The 19318-nt window shown below is 42.1% G+C and overlaps 1 protein-coding gene across 1 annotated transcript; it reads left to right on the plus strand.

Moving 5' to 3' along the window:
* Positions 1-14782: 14782 nt before the first annotated feature.
* CTLA4 (cytotoxic T-lymphocyte associated protein 4) lies at positions 14783-18772 on the plus strand. The gene is made up of 4 exons (XM_063161389.1): positions 14783-14957; positions 16106-16456; positions 16912-17021; positions 17940-18772. The coding sequence occupies exons 1-4, from the start codon at positions 14900-14902 to the stop codon at positions 18108-18110; spliced, it is 690 nt and encodes a 229-aa protein (XP_063017459.1). The 5' UTR covers positions 14783-14899; the 3' UTR covers positions 18111-18772.
* The last annotated feature ends 546 nt before the right edge of the window (positions 18773-19318 follow it).

Consider the following 19318-nt stretch of genomic DNA (forward strand, 5'->3'; position numbering starts at 1 on the left):
CCGTGCCGTGCCGTGCCGTGCCGTGCCGCGCCGTGCCGGTGCGTGCCCGGGCTGGCGCCGCTCGGGGCGGGAGCGCGGGCGGGGCCGGGCGGGGCCGCGCTCTCCCTGCTCGCGGCCCTGGCACCGAACGCCAGCGCCCCCCCGCGGCCGCCGCCCGCCGCTGCGGCCGCTCCTCTCGCCCCGGCCCCGCAGGTCCCCGCTGCTCCGGCCACGCCGGGGCCTCTGCAGAAAGCCATGAGCTGCTGTTTTGCACCAAGAGTCTGCAAATCGCACCGTCCCCCTGCGCAGCCGAGAGTTCATTCTGGCTCTCTTCACATTCACACTGATTCACAGCCCTTCTGCCACATGCTCTTGGGGACAGGAGGGCAGCTACGGAGGGGGCAGTCCCTGGTATCTCAAGAAGCAGTGTTTCTCTACCTGCTGATCCACGTAGATCAAAATTCTCCTGCCTTTACAGGCCCACAGGGAGCTAGCTAGCAGCACCCCACAGATTCTGGGATGTGCCTCGCCTCAGCTTTGGTTCATGCATCCAACTGCACTGTTGCAAGCAGAAGAAGGCTAAGTTGGGTAGCTGGAAGAAAAGCTGTGTGTCCCTTTCAGAAAACCACCTACTCTGATGGGCTGTTGCACACACGGGGCTGCAGTCCTCTGTGCAACACGGGCGCTTTGTGAGCTGAGCTGAGCAAAACTGCATGTGGGAAAAGGAGCTGGGAGGTGCCTCTTCAGCTAAGATCCCATTCAGCCTTTCCCCAGGGTCCAGAGGAATTTAATGCATTTCCAAAAGTAACAAATGTTCTTGAAAGCAGTGACATCAGTGCGGAGTACTAGAAGTCTCTCAGGACTGGCTTGGATAGTTCCCACATAAGAGGATGTGGGGAGGAGAGAAAGAGGTCAGGGGTCTGTTTGCTCATTCTTTATATGAAGGCCAAATGAGGTAACTGGAGGCTTCAGAAGGTTCACTACAGTTCTCACAACTCTGTTCATTCCATAGTGCTCACTTATCTCAATTGACAGAAAAAGCCCGATAATACAAACCCCAGGAATAAGCTTTACTCAATTTAGTCAACTATTCCAGGTCTACACTTCTGCTTCCCAGTTTAAGACTCTGTAAGACAAAGAATGACTCCATCCTAGGACAGCAGGAAATATTCCCTACATTTCCCATGAGCTCCCAAACTACTGATAAACTCTGGGTTTTCACCTCACATTCTTGTGCAGTGTGCCTTCAGCCTTGTAAATTATGGAGACATCAGCTCTGAGCAATGACGAAATGTTCCCTGGCAGGAGAATTGGGCTCTGCACAAAACTGGCCAAGGCACAAAGCCACTATTGTTTTCCTGTGTGGTGCTCCCACCAGAACACGTGCCAGGATGCTCCACTCTCCATGCCTCACCTGCTGACTGGGGAATGGTGTAGTGACCAGTGAGAAATGAACTTGACGTATTGGATTTGTTTGAGCTTTGGGCTGGAGCCCCACAACACTGATAGTACCTTTTCCCTATCCCATGCAGCTCCTGCCATGATATGCCTTGTGGGCTTTGTCTGGGGCTGTGCAAATCTCTGTGACTGCACCCCAGTGCAAATATTCTGTGACCTGCAGAAGGGCACTGAGCTTTCAGCTCTGGTGCCCAGCTCTGTGTCCAGCACAACTGTGAGCAACACTGAGTAAAACAAGCAGAGAGCACATTCCCTTCTGGAGGACACCTGAGAGGGGCATCCAGCCACGCAGCCATTCCACACTAAAGCAGAAAGCACTGGTGCTGAGGAGGATACGAAAGGAAAGATTCGTCTGGCTCACACGCATTTCATAGTTACCCTCGATATTTCATCATTCCTGCCAAGGGCACGGTATTGCTGGTTCTGAGAATGTAGCATGTCAAGTGACATTTGGCTGTGGTAGACCTATTTTACAGTGACGCTTTGTACAAACCCACAGCTCTCAAACTGAAAAGGGGGAGGCTTGCGGGAAATGAATTCTTCAGGAAGGTATGGCAGAGGCTTTTCTAAGAATATACTGCATGATAACACATAACACTCTTGCCAAAGGGGAAAGGCCAAAGATATAGATTGCCCTGTTCATCTATCAAGGAGGCCTGATAAGGACATTATTGTACACTCAACTCATTTTTTTACTTCTAAGTTATTGTTTTCATTACACATTTACACCAGAGTTTTTACCTAATTGGCCATGCTTGAATATTTTGGAGGGATGCTAAATTTAGAGAAATTAGGCTTAGATTCACTGCCCATCTCTTTTTATCTTCTCTTTTCTTTGGGGCTGTCAAGTTATAGTGGTCAGCAGTTGTTTCTTGTTGCACCCCACTTACAAGGACTAGAGGAAAGATTACAAACCCGGTCCTAATGAGAAGATGACAACACCTTAGATGTGAAGGATAAATATCATAGAATCAGAGAATATCCTGAGCTGGAATGGACCCACAAGGATCATCAAAGTCCAACTCCTGTCCTGTACTGGACAACCCCACACATCATACCATGTGCCTGAGACGTTGTCCAAATGCTTCTTGAAGGTGTGGGTGTATTTTAGAGGAAAAACTAAAAATGCTTTTAAGATTTGAGGCCCACTCTTTAAGGTAAAAGGTATGTTCTTCCTAGAAGGGGAAAACCTTGTGAGTTCCTTATAAAGCCTCAGGGTTCCAACCGCCAGAGTTACAGGAACATCGCTCAGAAAGCTTGCATGAAAAGTTCCCTTTGCACCCTTTCCTTGAGGCTAAATCTTGCTCTGTCTCTGTTAGTAAATCAAATGGGCCCAAGGACACTCCTGTGAGAACCTCTCAGCCTCCAAAGCTGGGGGGCTGTATCCAAACTGCTTATCTGGCTGGGGGTGGTACTGGAACATCCTCACTCCACAAGTGTGAGGCCCTTTGGTGAGGGCACTTGATGGCTGCCCTGGGGTAAGGGCTGGCTGTCCCCTGCCAGAACTGTCAGACGGTAACTAACACTTGATCTTTGAGTTTAAATACCTTACAACACTCAGGCATGGCTGATGGAGAATGGTGTGGGGACAGACAGGATATTTCTGGAGCCCAGATCCATTCATTCCAGAAACAAGTATCTTGTGGCAAACAGCCAAAGCAGCATATGCTGTTCACAGAGACGAATATCAGAGTTCCTCACATCTCCATCATTCCTATGGCTATGGCTGATCCAACAGGATTTACCTTATAAACAAAGAACAACTAGAGTGAAATTCTGGGCACCCAGAGCTCCTTTTCCCTGACCTCCCTCTTGAGGTTCCCAACGTGCCCAGATTTGGCTTTTTCTTTGGAGAGAGAGGTGAGCCCTGCTTTAACCCCATCACATTCACTTGATATGTCTGTCTGTCTCTGTAGTGAACTGTGTGTTTCTGGAAGACATTTCTCTGTTCACATTAAATAGTTCTGATATTTTTCACAGCCCTCCTTCAGCCCTTTCTATCAGAGCAAAATTATCATTTTGCCAGAAAACTTTATGATGGCAGTCATTGCCTAGAGGACCTTTGAAATCAAAGCTGAGTAGACCTCAAGTGCCACACCAGACAATTGTGCAGAAATAATTTCAATTTCAAAGACTCATTCCATCCATGTATTCCCTGAGGTGACACTGCTCACAAGTGTGTGCCATATCACACTTGTGTGTCAAGCCATTTAATAGACTACATGTTTAGGATTTAATTATCTTCACTGTATATTAGATGTACTATGTACAGTGTGCTGGAGAGTCAAGACTCAGAAAGATTTAAACACAAACAAAATGTATGTGGTTTAGGAGAAAGCCTTGAGGAATTGTCCTGACTGTCAGGAGTGTTTTGTGCTAGTTAGTATTTTACAACATGTTTTCATGATCTGCTTTACCTGATCTCAGTCAGCATTATCAAGGAAAGGCAGCACCATCCAGACTGTTTCTCTGGTCTCCAGCTGTACCACCACTCTGTTGTGGTGGCACTGGGACTAATTTGGCAGTGGCATGAACTGGTTTTATTTATCTTACACAGCTGCACAAAGGCTAATGCCACAACAAGGGAGAGAGAGGCACTGGGCTACCTGGCTGGGTATTTGGGAGGGCAGGAAATGATCCTGCCCATTCTGGTACAAGTTGCTCTTCCATGGGATCCAGCTGTCAGTGAAACCACACCCACATGACAGGGAGCCTTCCTTGTCTCTGTGATGAGACAGTTCATGCACTATGCAGTGTCTTCTCACTTGGGTCACAATAATTTATACAGTAAAATCCCATGAGTTTAATCAATTAAAAGGTGGTGGTTTGGGCTTGCATGAGGGAAATGAGGTGGGAGTGTGATAGCTACTTTAGCTTAAGAGATAAGAACTGAGATCTGGCAGTAGCACACCTCCAACAGCAGGCCAAGTCTTCCCTTTGAAGGGAAGGCTTAGTGCTGCTTTGTGTAAGGTCACTGTCACAAGAGGAATCTTTTAGCAGCTCAAAAGCAGCACCACAGTGCCTGCACTCAATGTGTGCCCACAATGTAACAGCAGAGGTGGCCCTGTTGGTTGGTAAACAGCATTGCTCCCTGAGGAGAATTTCCTCTTGAAGTTTGAGAATTCCCAATGGAAATTAGAGCTGCCTGCAGTTTCAACAGTACAAGGACAAACTTTTTGTCATACCTTCATCAGAAATCAAGTCACATGAAACATGACTTACCACTAAGGCATGTCAGTTGTCTGGGCTTCACAATGCCCCTGAAGTGCAACTCAGAAGATAAGGTGCCATTGGCTAAGCTCTGCTGCTGCTTGATCTGCAAGGACTGGAGGTCTTGGTGGCATTGGAATTGAAGAATCAATCTGGCCCTGACAACAAAATCCCTTATCATCTGCCTTCCCTTTCCTGCTAAATGAATGATAGTTGCTGAAGGCATAAACTCCTGTAGAAAACTTCCACCCATCAAGGGGAGAAAATGTCCAACAATGACATGGACAATTATGGTAGACATTTAAACAGCTAGGAGTGTACAGGCTAGATATGGCCTTTATGACATTTGTTATTAAACTGGGTGTGGAAAAGCCTTGAAGAAACTGTGGGCACTTATTTGAGTGAATCCAAGTAACAGCAAATGCAGGTTAACTAAAAATGCAGTTAATCCCTGAAAGTGCTGAGCAAGTGGATTGCCATGTAAACAGTGTGCAGATGGCTGCTGTCCATTTTAGTGCAAAGGGAAGGACCTGTGCCCAGCTGGGGTACCTGGGATACCACCCCAAAGCCTCACTGGTCCTATGCATGAGTGAGAAGTGCAAGAAAGAGAACATTTCTTGTGCAAATTGCAAGCAGCAATACTAAAGCAAGAAGCAGGGGTGTTCCCATTCAAGGTCAGCTGGAAAGCCTGGCAGCATGAGGGTGAATGAGGCCAGGGTCCCTCAGAGAGGCTGCTGGGGAGGGACTGACAGTGATTCACTTCAGGAGGGTGTTGATTGACAGTGAAGAGGAAGCTGGCAGCCCTTGCTTCCCACCACTCTCACTGGCAGCAGCGTTTGCAGTCGCAGGGTACAGAGAAGAGGGAAATTAAGAGATTGGGGTGGGTGCAAAAGGAAGGGGAAATCAAAGCTTCTTTGTTTCCCTCCTCTGCCTCTGGTCCCTCAGTTTGACCTTGTGTGTCTCAGTTCTGGTTTGTTTCTTGGTGTTTGTTTTCCCTAGGGGTTCACCTGCAAGGACAGGCCTCTGTGAAGAAAATCCCTCCACCTTTTGCCAAAAAGAATTTTTGCCCTGCTAGAGATACTGAGCAACATCAGCTGGCAGGCCAGGCCTGCTCTCCCTGCCATCCCTGTATTGGTGCTACCTGGGGGTGCCAGGGTACCCCAGGGACGGGTGGCTGCTCCTTGTCCTTTCTGCTGACACCATCTGAGTAGTAACAGGTTTTACAAGGAACTTCATGAACCAAGTCATGTAACCATTTCTGTCTCAGTTGCATTCGCCTCACAGGATGGCAGCATTTGATATCTCAAAAGATAAAGAACAATTTTTGTAAGCAAAAGAAAACGAGAGAAGATTGATGGTGGTATGAAGGAGGATGGCAATGAGCTCAAAACCATAGACAGGGCAAAAGGCTAAATAATCAGGTGAGTGAGGAGGTTATAGTGTGCAAGTGAGAGTCATTGAGTCATATTTCAAGCTTCTACCATAAAATGACCTATAACTATTTCTCAGAAGGTGATTCGTTTGCATGATTCGGAAGTTTTATGAAAGGTGTTCATTGGAACTCAATGAATAATTAGTTTTTGTGTTTCATTGGCAAATTTGGAAAGTCAAGAGGGCTCATTTCAGTAAGACTGAAAGGAAAAAAATGATTTTTTTTGTGAATTAGAAAAGTTAAACAAGTAATAATTTGGAGGCTTCAAAACAGACATTTAATCCTAAACCAATTAAGACCTGATTTGGATGGTGACTATTTAAATATTGTTGAATATTTAAAAATAGTGGGGTTTTGGATGGAAAATGATGCTTTGAAAGAACAAGAAAATAATTTAATTTGAAAAAAAATTGAGAATTATTTAATGTGAAATTCTGACTTTTTTTCCTTGTTATTAAAGAATATGATTGCACTGGCCAAGCTCCTGAAGTGTATTACTATCTCCTGTCCTAAACTTTTGGCTGCAGAAGTTCATTTCAAAAACAAAAGCCCCATTCCAAGGACTGACAGTATATCAGGCAAATACAAATTTCTCAAGACTCCAGAGCCTGCAGCTCCATGCGTCTCCAGCTCCTCAGTGGCCCAGGGAGTTTAACAAAACAATAACCAGTCACTGCCAAGTCACAGACAGAAATTATTGCTGCATCCTCTCCAGAGCCTGCATTTGCCAGCTCAGTGCATTATGACTTCCACACAATCTACCATTAAATAGCTTGAAAATGAAACTACTCTGTTTCAGGATGCAGTATTAAAAGAGCAGCAAGAAACGTGCTCTTAGAGAGCATTTGTAGTTAAACCCCTTCAAGCAGGAATGGGCAATGCTGTGGTTCAGCAGCTGAAGGAATGGTAATGAAGGGAGACTGAGTCCTGCTGAACCCCTCCGGCCAAGTCTCTAGTACAGAGACACCATACATGTACTTTCACTGAATCTTGGCCCCTGGCAATAACCCAGCACGGGCTGATGCATGAAGCACGTAGTACTGCGGGAACAGCAATTACAAGGCTGTGGCAGCAAATTTGTTGATGTGCTTAGATTAATGAGAACCAGGCAGTTTGCTTTCTTCCACTTTTTCTAAACGGCATCAGTTAATTGCTGACATTTGAAACTCTCAAAAAGTGGGTTAATACAATGGCCATTTAAATGAGCAAACATAGCAAAAAACCTTAGGAAGTGAAACTTTCTCAAGAAAGCTTTGCTTAGCTAGAGTTGCTTTTGCTGAAAAAGGTTCCCTTCACCTTTTCCTCCTTTCATCTATTATTGGTTCTAGACACAAAAAAGAAAAAATATATTTTGCCGATATGTAAGATACTGCTGGGTCTTTTTTTTGCAAAAGAGCTAATGATTTTAAAATGAATTATATTGTGGGGGACTTAAAAAAACTTTTATAAAAATAGGTACATGCATTTTCTAAAAAAAATTCCTTTTTCCTTCAACATTTCTTCAAAATTGTAAAATTCAAAATGTCTTCCTATATTGTTTAGAGTTTGATTTTTATTGGTCCCCATCCAACACATTTTTTTTCTTTGTATGTACTGGATATGAGCTCACTGATATCAAAAAGAAGAATTCTCCAAGTGGCGTGTAACCCACAAGCCCATCCTCTCTTACTAATTTTGCAGCCTTTTTTCATAATTTCTTTCCCCTCTAGGAATGCATTTGCAAACTTCTTTGATTGTCCCCTTCATCCCTAGTACACAGGCCAACAAAATGGATCACTATCATACCTTGTAGTGCGTCATCCCTGCTGTCAAATCATAAAGAATTCTTTTAGAGGATGGATTTGAATTTTAAAATGTAGGATTTCCTAGCTGGGTTTTCAGGTATGCCAGTGGGAGGAACCAGCTAGAGCTGTGATGAAGCACTTAAGTTGAATGCTCACTGCAGTCAGAGGCCTTATAGCAGGCATTACCCAGTACTCAAACAACCAGGAGAGCAAGCTGGCCACACTCACACATTCCAGTTAATATCCTTAAGAGTTGCTATGACGTGACTGCCTAAGAATATGAGAAAGACAAACCTTGTAGGGAGCACTAATACCTGTCAGCAAAGAGGGAGAGTAAGAAGGAGCTTCTGAGGTCCTAAGCTTGTCAGCTATTTCAAACTTCACTTTGGCTAATGAAAGACTTCAGCCTCCCCTTGCACATCTGGCCTTTCAGATATTTCAGGGGTTTGTTTTTGTACTTAGCCCTGGTAGGCGCTTTGGGAAAGGGCAATTGCTAAGTCCTAGAAACACGGTTTCAAATATTTCATAAACTAGGGAAAATAAAGGGAGTTTGAGTTATCACTACTCCAAGAGTAAGGCTTTGTACATGAGATCAGATTCTGTGAGGAAGAGCAGGTTGAACAACAAATCCTGCAGCTGATACATTTTGGAAGGTACAGGACCTGCTTTAAGTTTGCTGATGCCAGCCATAAAGCCACTGTTTGAGTATAGCATCCCATTTACAGAGATGTCTGCCTTATGGAGTGACAATTTTTTTTTTGCAACTGCTGCACTTCAAAATCAGAAAGGTTCTTGCAAAGTCTGGAATTTATTCTACAATCCTCTGCTAGAAAATCTGTATTTTTGTTTTCCAGAGCCCCCGGCCTATGATTAAATAACCATTCTAATGGCAACTCATAATCCTTGCATACATCACTGTAAACTGTCAGTAACATGTGGTGGCATGGAGCAGAGGCAAACAGACTGAACATTAAAGTTCCTTAAATCAGGACATCAACCCTAGAGATCTTAGACATAATTCCCAGGATTACATTCTCATACAAGCCCTGAATAAACAATCTGTGATAAAGCCACTATTCATTCTATGATTTCTGTAAATAAAACTGCAAGGAAAGAGGCAAGGAGAAGGTGTCTGAAACAGGAAAGCAAGGCAAGATTTATAGCAAGGAGGGATTCTGAAATGGTCCCCATCGCTACTGCTGAGTTTCTAGTGCTTGTATCGCCTAGCTCTGTCATGCAAAATTTAAAGAGCATTATTGACAGAGATGCAGGTGGTGCATTATCTGGTCTTCACTGAAATGTTTTTTCACTCATAAGAGACTTCTGGGTCGGTTTTATCTTGGACTATACTTCACTCAGCCCAACAGTGACATCTGAAAACAACAAAAAAGCTACATGTACCCTTCACTGATCCAGCCACTCATATTTCTGCCAGAACATCCTTTCCCCCCGGGGTATTCTCATTTCCCTGCCTCCATCTCATTACAAGCCATCTGAGATTTCCACATAGAAGCTGTTCCCCTAAAATGTCCGAGGCTTGTGGCTTGTCTTCCCAAACTCAGTGTGCCCCTGGGAAGAGATGCATACTGTGCTTTATGTCTGAGATCTAGTCCCTGCAAAGGCAAATCAGACAAAAGGTGGACAAGGCTGAATGTGACCAAATATCTACAGAAGCCTTAGCTCATGATTCCTGTTCACCTCAACTGCTGAAACAATCTCTGCTGGCCTTGACAAATGTTGGCTCACTGCTGTGTATTCCAAATGTTAGCGTGAATCTGCCAGTTTCAACACCTTGTCATTCTCTTTGTGCCTATCCAGTGACTTCTGCCTTCTGCTACATAACTGACTTCTCCCTTAATTTAATTTAATTCAATTTACTTTCATTTTCTAGCCCATCCCATTCTAACTATCAGCTCACATCCACTCTTCTGAAATGGCCTCCAGACTTTGGCAAATGAAGTTGACCTTCATTACTCGTCATTAATTCAAAGCAGTAATTTAGAATCTGCTCCATGCCCTTCCTTGGATGAACTTCACTCTGTGAACTTATGAAAATTACTTTCTTGGCCAGGTCTCCTTGTCTTTAAAACATTTGGATTCTCCATAAGTCTACTGAGCTGGAGCACTCTCTCCTTTATGTAAACTTCATTGAGTCCTTTGTTTTATAAAGGTTTAATTCTATGTTTTTCAGGAGTCCTGCTTTGATCTTATTAGATTGAAATACCATAATTTTTTTTTTTTTTTTACACATCAGGGGCTTAATTAGTCCTGTGTAAACTGGAAGTAGGCCCTTAATTATGCTCCTTATCTGCACCCTTTTAAAATATTTTGTACCCATCGAATTTTTGATTAGAATGTAATTTCTCACATGTTTTCAGCAAAACTTCATGACTTATTCTCGCATCCCTCATTAAATTCAAACTGCTGCAATGTCAGAGACAGAGACTCAGAAATATGTCTACCTCTTGCTGTTTTTCCTTTTTGCAATGCTTAAAGAAGTAAAGGAAAGTGGAAGTATAAAACACTTCTCCAGTATTTCTCCAGTTGTGGGAAACACTTAAATCTTAATTTTAGATTTGGGGGTTCTTTGGTTCTTCTCTGCTTATTCATGAAAACAGACTAGCTTTCAGTCTTTGTTTTGAGGTGAAGGTACCTGCTTTATTCCGTGCTCAATCCCAAGTGATTAGTCTAGAAACAACAAATATGTGGAGCTCTTCTTCAGAAAATTCCTTGCAGTGAAGGAAAGTTGTTAAACATCTGCCAAGACACTTATGGTTTCTGTTAAAATTTGTCCTAAAATCTTTCCCTTGACACAACCCCCTGCAGGAAACTGGAGAAGAATAAGGAAGGCAGTGTGTGAAGACCTTTTGCCTGTGTTTCTCAGTCCTGTGTCTCTATTTCCTCTTACTTCTGTTTGTATCTCTTTCCATACATCCCAGATCTTACATTTTGACCATAAACTGCATAGGGATGGGGTGGAGGCAATACATTCATGCAGACCTGGTTGCTACTGGGACATAGATGGCTTAAGACAAATAGCATGTAGCAAACCCAGCAAGGTAAGGGCTAGAATGCAGACACTCAAGGCTAACTGAGAACTGGCAGCATTAAAAAGCTGGGAAGAAATTTGACCTCTGTGTTAGACAATTATAGATGCTGTGCATATCAGGAAAGCTTGGATATAATTGACTTTATTGTAGGGGAAAGAAAGCCTAGCTTCCAGAAAAGAAATACCAATGATTGTATCACAAAGAAAAAGGACACTCAAATATTCACCCCCATCTCAAATCTTTTTGGACAATCAGCAGAAGCTCACAAGAGCAGCAACCCCGTGTGCCCTAAGAAGTAGTGGAAAGAGAATTCCTCAGCTAATGCTGCTCTCGCCTCTTCTGAGGCTGGATTGAGGGAACAGGCTTAGGACTGGACAGCAGCATTTACAAAACCAGGTTAAAAGCTAAGAAAAAGGCAACAATTATGAGAGACTTAAAAATCAGCAGTTTTGTGATGTGAATTGTGATTCCTTTGGGAACTAAGTCTGATCCACCAAACTTGGTTATATCTAGGCCTTTACTTAAACTAACCAGGTTTTAGTCCTTTAATGGTAACGAAACAGTATTTTTCCAGTCACTCTGTTATTTCCTTTTCTCTTTACCTCTTGTTTTGTGCAAAAAAATTTTTCTTCAGCCATACCACTTAGAGGTCTGGATTTTTTTCAAATGACAGAGCACTTTGAAACCCCAATAGGTTTGTGGCAAACGAACATGGTAAAAACGTGAACTGTTCAACATAGTAAGACATGATCTCACATTTTGAGTTTAGCATAATATCTTGAAACCAGATACTTATGCAAATTATAAGAATTTCTTCTCCCCATTACATCTCAAGCAATTTACCAAGCAAGTTCCTGTCACAGCAAAAAAACATGGGCATCCTGAGACAGGCTTACAAGTGTGAAAATAATTTTGTGAATAAAAACATTTTGCAATGGGAATTCTGACAGGGTATCAGCAGAAAGGTTTGCCCTAATAAGTGTTCAGTGAAGAAAACCAAATCACTAGAATGCAAGTGACTAACCCAAAATGAGAAAGAAACATATGAGAAACCTAGTTATTTAACTTCCTAGCAATCTGAGTAATCACAGTAGTGTAGTCCAGTGTAAAACTGCATGTTCCTCCCTCAGCTAAGTTCAAAGAGGTCGAAAAGTCCAAGCCACTCCTAAGATGAACCCCTTTTTTTTAAAGGCTCTGCAGCTTTGCACTGCAAGGCCCTCAGTCCTCTCCCCTGCTCTGACACTTTGCTGTGGTAGCATACGTAAACTATAAAGGTTTCCTGTGACATGGGAATTAATAACACCCCTAAGAACAAAGAGAACTACAGTATAAGTAAGTGCATTAAAGGGAAGAAGAATATCACATTGATCTTTTGGAGCACAAAGCACAAGCTTTTAGAAACAGCCTGAGGAATAACTTCAGTCTAAAGACCTGAATTTCAAAGTCAAAATTAGGGCTCTTCTTTCAGCCATTCCCTTGTCTGGCCACTAGACCATGTGTAAGGTTCCATTCATGGGAAAGGGTGAAAGATGTAGAGTTCCCAAGATAAAAGAGTCAGGATAGGAAGATTCCAGACTACACAGACAAGAAGGTGCAGTAACTAGGTCAGATAGGTCCAGTGGTTGTAGCCCACAAAGCATGGCCTTTTCATATGATATATTCAGGGAAGGAAGGGCAAGCAGAAGTCCAGAGACTCTTGACCAGCTGAAGAGTAGTTAGATAAGGGACACAGAGGACAGAAAAGGTGTCCCCAGTGATTTTTGTGGATTTTATTTTAGTGGAGAACTCCTTCTGTTATCAATACCTTGTTCCATGCTGTAACTGAGCTGGAAAGGATGGGAGCAGTGAAAGTGAGATCTTATTTGGAAAAAGATCTCTTCTACTGCACAATCTACCTGCTGTCTGCATACATTAACTCAAGAGCCAAAGTTTGATTAGGAAGGGTAGAGGGCACCATGGCAAGGCAATCATCCATTGGAAGGGATAACTAAAGGCAGCCTGGGCTCACTTGGGCAGTGAAGACAGAGACGACTTCAAGAGATTCCAAAGGGAGACATGTTGTGCTTTACTCAGAAAACTAATTATCATAACACAAGGCTTTTAAGGAGGAACAGGGGTAAAAAGGAAAAAGCTGTGGATCTGAAAATACATCCTGAGGACAAAACAGCCAAGAAACACGATGAGTACCACTGGAAACAAAGCTTGCTAGAACAGTCTCAAACAGGAGAGAGAGAGGAGTGCCAGAGTGCTGCCTGTCACTCTAGCAGGGCAAGATCCCATGGGTATGTGTGGCATGAGCACTGAGCTTTACATGGCAATTCTTTGCCAGTGTTTAGTGGCTAATTGCACCATCAATTAGCAGTCTCAATCAATTATCAGTAGATGACACCATAGTTGATGAAACTCAAATGCATCATTTGTTTAACTGCATGCAAAACCCAAGCCCAAAAGATACAAAGGGCAGATAATTTAGTTACTACTCCGGATATGAAAATGTCAGGCATAAACTGTTAATTTCATGCCATAAATCTTACTGATATTCTGGTACATGATGTTGTAATAGCATTTATTTTACATTTAATATTAAAATTGATTTAAGCTCGTCTAACCAGTAATACAATATGTGCCTGTCTCATTATTAGGGTGCAGTTTTTCATTTTCCCATAGCAGCATTTTTATAATCAGTTCTGTTTTGAATGCTGGTTAAGAATAAAACGACTGTCAACCTGTCATTGCAAACAAATACTGCATAATCTAGGCATGGAAGCAGTAAGCTTATTTACATCATTAACTATTTATGTTATTTGAAGACTAAGTATTTATCCTGGATCTTTGGATTGGGCTGGCTAGTGTTCAATAACTAATGCTGTTAATTTTTCTAGGTCACAGACCAAAAGCAGGTCTTTGCAATCTACTAGATCTACATATATAAATGATGAAGCACCTTCTAAAAGAACTTCTCAAAGTGTGGGTTAAAAAAAAAGAATGCCGACCTTCAGGATAGCTGAAGTGACCTCTCATTTTTATGGACTTCTTTAGGCAATGATTCAGGGATGTGACAGCTTATAATATAAAAAAGCAGAACAATTTTCAGAGCCTACATGATTTTTAAAAGGTCCATGAGCAAAACCTGTTTCACTGAGGTTTGAAATGATGCAGGTGCTCTAAGCAGAGATAGCAATAATCAAAGCTCCTGCAGTGTTTTTCATCATTGATGTCAAGGTAGTTAGGCAGTAAAGTCCATAGGTAGCAAAGTTCTGTGTAGATGTGGAAGTCATTAACTATAAACCTAGATAATTTTTTCTTGGAAACAGGAAAGTTTAAAGAGGCTGGGTTATGATTCAAGTCACATTGCTGATACAAAAAGATGAAGTAATTGCAAGTGTAATCAGTTTTTAGAAGGGGTAGCAATTTTTAAACGTCAAAAGCACTAATATTAAAGCAAGCAAAAAAATTTGGGGTGGAAGCAAGTCCTCCATAAAAAGTCTAGTTTGCAGGGATTCACTGTGCCACATTAGGCAGAAGTACAGTTCTCTACTTGTTGTCCTGGTCAGAAATACCTGATGATTGCTAAAATATTAAGTGCTATGATTCTGCAAGCTGGCACCTCCAAAGGGATTTGAACTGGTCTAATGATGATTACCTTTCCTCCCACAGTTCTTAAAGCAGAATGGATGGCAGTTTCAGATTGAATATATATTTTCCATGTGCTGCATAGTTGTTTTTGTTCATACTGTTTGAGGTTAACTGTGCACGTACTAATCAAACCCACTGCTTCCTTTCTCGTAAAACCAAAACAAAGCTTCATACTACTTTCAGGTACAGCATCTGGGATCAAAGCTATATATACACACTGGCTCTGTGTGGGTTCAAACATTTCGAAGATTCAGTATCCTGAAAGGTGTCACCTCTTTTCCAGTCCTGAGAGTTCCAGTTTGTCTTAAACTCTAAGGGCATCAGCACCTTCAGCCTGTCCCAGCACAGGAATGCTCTCAATATTGGTCACCGTGGGCTTTCTCTGCACAGCCACTGCCATTGCTGAAGGTGGGTAGATGAAGGAGGCAAGTATCTGGGGTTGTTGACTTGTTTTCAGTTTCATGTCCTTGCAGGAGATAGACTTGGTACAAGAGGGTGACACACAGGACTAATGGGAGCAAGGTCTTGGTGCACTGCAAGATGTCTGGAAAACCAGACACAGACTTTAGAGCAGTACTATCTGAGGGACACTGGGCAACATTCAGAGTAGCTCAAGAAGGAAGAAAAGATCTTGAAAAACCAGGCCCTGCAAGTGAAGTTGTGACAGCTGATAACATGGGTAGAGGGGTTTGAATGCATGGAGAAATTCTACTCTTCATCTGGAATTCTTGCATTGCAGAACTGACAAGATAAACCCTGCCCCAAAATGGACTGATATAAAATGAGATTAAAAAACAATGCTGAGTCCTCACAGCTTACTAAGGCAAAAGACAGTGTCATCCCATCATGTGTCATGATAGAATATAGAAATTGCAAAAAGCTGTCAGTGAGGTTGTACATGGTCCAGTAATTTCCCCTTAAGATTTTTTTTTTGCAGTCTGTTCATCAGGCTTTGTAATGTGCTGTTATATTAGCTTGGGAATTATATTGTTGCTGTGTATACTGTGGCTTGAGAGTAGCTAGTTAAAAGTAAGGAGAAAAAAGGTCAGAAACAAAAGTATACAAACAGATTTTCTATTCAGTTTTACTGTTATCTAAATAATTTTGTTCCATGTTCCATATAGGATGTCAACATTTGTGTTCCTAAATGTAAATATATTTCTACTAGGCAGAAATTGTGGTTTAAAAGTCTGATTTTAAATTAAAAATTTCAACCTTATCATCTATACATTTTTTTTTTTTAGTTTCTTATGTATACTAAGAAGATGGTGTTGAGGAAAACTAAAGTATGCAAGCCATTTTTTGCCTAAGTGGGCCAAATAAACTACTATTTAAGCAACAAGTAATTGCTGAGATTTATAATATAATTTTTAGTAATAAAAGCATTTCTTGAGCTTTTTAAAGAATATTAATGCACTGCTAATGTGAATTGTGGTCTTGGAGTCCCTTCTTTGAAAAAAGCATTTCTAGGAATCACCCTATTTTATATTTATATATATATATATATATATATATATGACTGCTCACTTACCATCACACTCTTTACTTCCTTACAGTAATGGAAGTGACTCAGCCAGCAATTGTGCTGGCCAACAGGCAAGGAGTTGCCAGCTTGGTGTGTAAATACAAGAACATCGGGAATGCACAGGAAATTCGAGTGACTTTGCTTAAACAGACTGGTGACCAGATCACAGAAATCTGTGCTTCAACATACACCATGGAGTTCAAAACATTATTTGTGGAAAAGATCATTCAGTGCCACGTTACCCCTGGCCAAAACAATGTGACCCTCACGCTGGCTGGCCTGCAAGCAAATGACACCGGGCTTTACATTTGCAAGATGGAGCGGATGTACCCCCCACCCTATTTCATGAACAAGGGAAATGGCACACATCTCTATGTCATTGGTAAGGCAAGCAGGTTCACAGTACTGGGATACTTCCAAGTTAAGGGAGCAGCTATTATATCTCAAAGGTCTTCAGAGTTCTGTTTGTAAGAAGTGAGGGTGAATACTGGTTTCAGCACTGAAAATCTTGATTAGCTCTTATTCCGTCCAGGTCTCCCTGCAGATGCCCAAAGTCATACCCAAGGAATGATAGCATAAGCAACACCATGCAGTGTACACCTGTGTCTAGGCACATAGATACAGAAGTGCAAAAGTCAGAGTAAGATGTGAGCTCTTCTACAGATAAAAACTCTTTTCACTGGAGGTTGAGTAGGCAGCGACCCAGAGCTCAGTCCTGGTGGTATCCTGGGATAGCACATGCTAGAGAAAAGCAGCATAGAGAGTGACTCACTGACTCTAGGGCCTTCCTTATGAGACTCATGTGTGACGTGACATGTGTGATATCATATGTTTTAGATCCAGAACCTTGTCCAGACACTGCCATATACCTCTGGGTATTAGGAGCTACTGCATCAGGATTTTTTCTCTACAGTATCATCATCTCAGCCATTCTTGTGGGCAAAGCGGTAAGTCCCATCAACTCAGCCCCCTTCTGCTAATAATGCCCCTTTGTGTGATGAGGACAAGGAGAAAGAAATGAGAACAGGGAAGAACACCATGAACAAACCCAGTGGGATGCTCCACTTTGCAAGTGCAATGTTATTACAATAATGCAAAACAAGAGAACTTGCTGGACCTGCTACTTATATTTATTTATGGCTCCTTTGTGTTGCCAGCATACTAGAAAGCAGCCAGCTTCCATCAGCTGGACTGAGCCTTGGCATAGGGCTGGATGCTTAAAACCAGGCAAAATCCTGGATGCTTTTGGGATTGAAGGCAACAGTCTTCACGTGTACTCTCTCTTCACAAATGAGTCACACAAAATCCCAGAATTTAATTTTTTCCTTTTCTCATCATTCACCTCTGCAAAGCAAATTTAAACAATCTTCTCCTCGGATAGGGGAAGTGTAACTTCAAGCATTTCTAATTTCACAGCTAGAAATGTCTGCACAAAAGTATGCAAAATGTAAGCCTGGGTTGCCTTTTTTCACAGGGGTCTGCAGCACTCATAGTCTGTTAGAAATGAACCTGAGCTTGAAACCAAACAATGATTTTTCAATCAGTCCTTGTCCCTAGAAGGTAAATGAAGCTGTCAGGTGTGAACACTCCTAGCTTTGAACCAACACTGAACTCTGAAGCAGAAGCACCTTCAAAGAGCTAAATGAATGGCAGGACTCTTTTTTTCCCCTTTGCATAAATAGCCCCTGTACGTCCTGATCCTCTATCAAATGCTCTTAACAGATCTTCTATTAAGAAGCAGAGAAAGGTGTCTAGAATACATTCTACTCAGTAAAGGAAGAATATCCATTGGTTTCTCTAAAATGTGCTGCTCAATGATTATGCTGTGTTTGCCTGTTTATTTACTTTCTTCCCATATGTTACAGATAAAGAGAAGACGATGTCTCACTACTGGAGTCTATGTGAAAATGCCTTCTGAAAAGCTAGAGAAAAAAGTGATTCCATTCCATATCACTGTTAACTGTAACCAGGAAGGAGAGAAACCATTTCCTAGCTGGGATGGAGTGTCTGCTAATTCATTTCAGTTAAAGAAATAAATTAACTGTCTTTTTACAAAAGGCATACAGGAAGGTGAGAGAATATTCTTTGTAACTTCAATGATTTGGAGGAAAATAAATAGCATATGTATTCATATTTGAAGATTAACCCTATCACATAAAGATGGCTACATTAGGCCATTGAGTTTTTGAGATGTATTGTACCAATATGTAATATGTATATATAGAAGTGTGTAGCATTAAGAGCTATTGCTGTTGCAGTTGAGCATCTTACTGTCAAATTTCATCATGCCTACTGATCAACCGAAACAAACACTATTATGACAGAGACTTGTGTGCCATTGCAAGGCTGATCCACAAGTCTGGGGGGGTGAGGTAGGAGAGCACACTAATGTACCAAGGAATGTTGATTTTTTCCCCTGCATTGATATTTATTAGCTCAATTTCTGGCATTAGTGCTCTGTAGTGACACAGAGGCCTCCCCATAGGCTGGCACTGATGACACTGCTGCTCTAGAAGCCTGATCTTAGCTCTCTTGAGCATTGTGTCCCAGAAGTGCTGTGACGGAGCTGACTGATGGTCTTGCAGCCAGCGCTGACAGTTTGATTAGAGAAAAGGCACCAGCAGGAGCCCTCTTGTTGGGAGAATGCTCCAGCTCTGCTGGGGCCTTGTGTTTTACAAATGCTAAATTAGCATCTATCCAAAAGGCAGAAGTATGTTGCTGTGTTTAAAAAGTCTATTTTCCATGAAAATACTGACAGTGTATAATCTTGTTTATTAGTTATGTACCATTCAATAAAAACCTTGAAGCTTTGCCCAAATTCGAGTTCATTTCTTGTTCACCACTCTCAGAATAATGAGAAACAGGAAGTGGCTACATGTTAGAAAGCAGTGAAGACAACATGAACCTGTCCTCTCTGAGCCTGTGTTTTGCCCTTCAGAGACAGCCTGTGTGCTCATGCCAACACTTCCGTTCTCAGCTCTCCTCCTCAGCCAGCCACCATTACAATCTGTCAGTTCTATTTGTCTAGTTACAGCTGCTGGGATGTGCTTCAGACACTCTACCAATCATGTTTTCACTTCCATCAGAGTAACTCACTTGCAGAAGGTAGCTTTAATGTCTTTGACAGCACCTCCTGTACATGTTTAAACAAAAAAGTTGTCCTAGTTTCAAATCCTGTTTTCTTTGCACCACTCTGACACTCTCACTCACTAAATGCCAGTCAACACACAAAGCTACTGGAGCT

This window comes from Melospiza melodia, chromosome 8, assembly GCF_035770615.1.
Source record: "Melospiza melodia melodia isolate bMelMel2 chromosome 8, bMelMel2.pri, whole genome shotgun sequence".
Taxonomy (NCBI): domain Eukaryota; kingdom Metazoa; phylum Chordata; class Aves; order Passeriformes; family Passerellidae; genus Melospiza; species Melospiza melodia.

Bases quoted from the DNA above. Each gene is read 5' to 3' on its own strand.
- CTLA4 (XM_063161389.1), top strand. From the start codon at position 14,900: ATGCTCTCAATATTGGTCACCGTGGGCTTTCTCTGCACAGCCACTGCC. The intron at 14,958-16,105 runs GTGGGTAGATGA...ACTTCCTTACAG, and splicing joins AGCCACTGCCATTGCTGAAG to TAATGGAAGTGACTCAGCCA. The intron at 17,022-17,939 runs GTAAGTCCCATC...CATATGTTACAG, and splicing joins CCATTCTTGTGGGCAAAGCG to ATAAAGAGAAGACGATGTCT.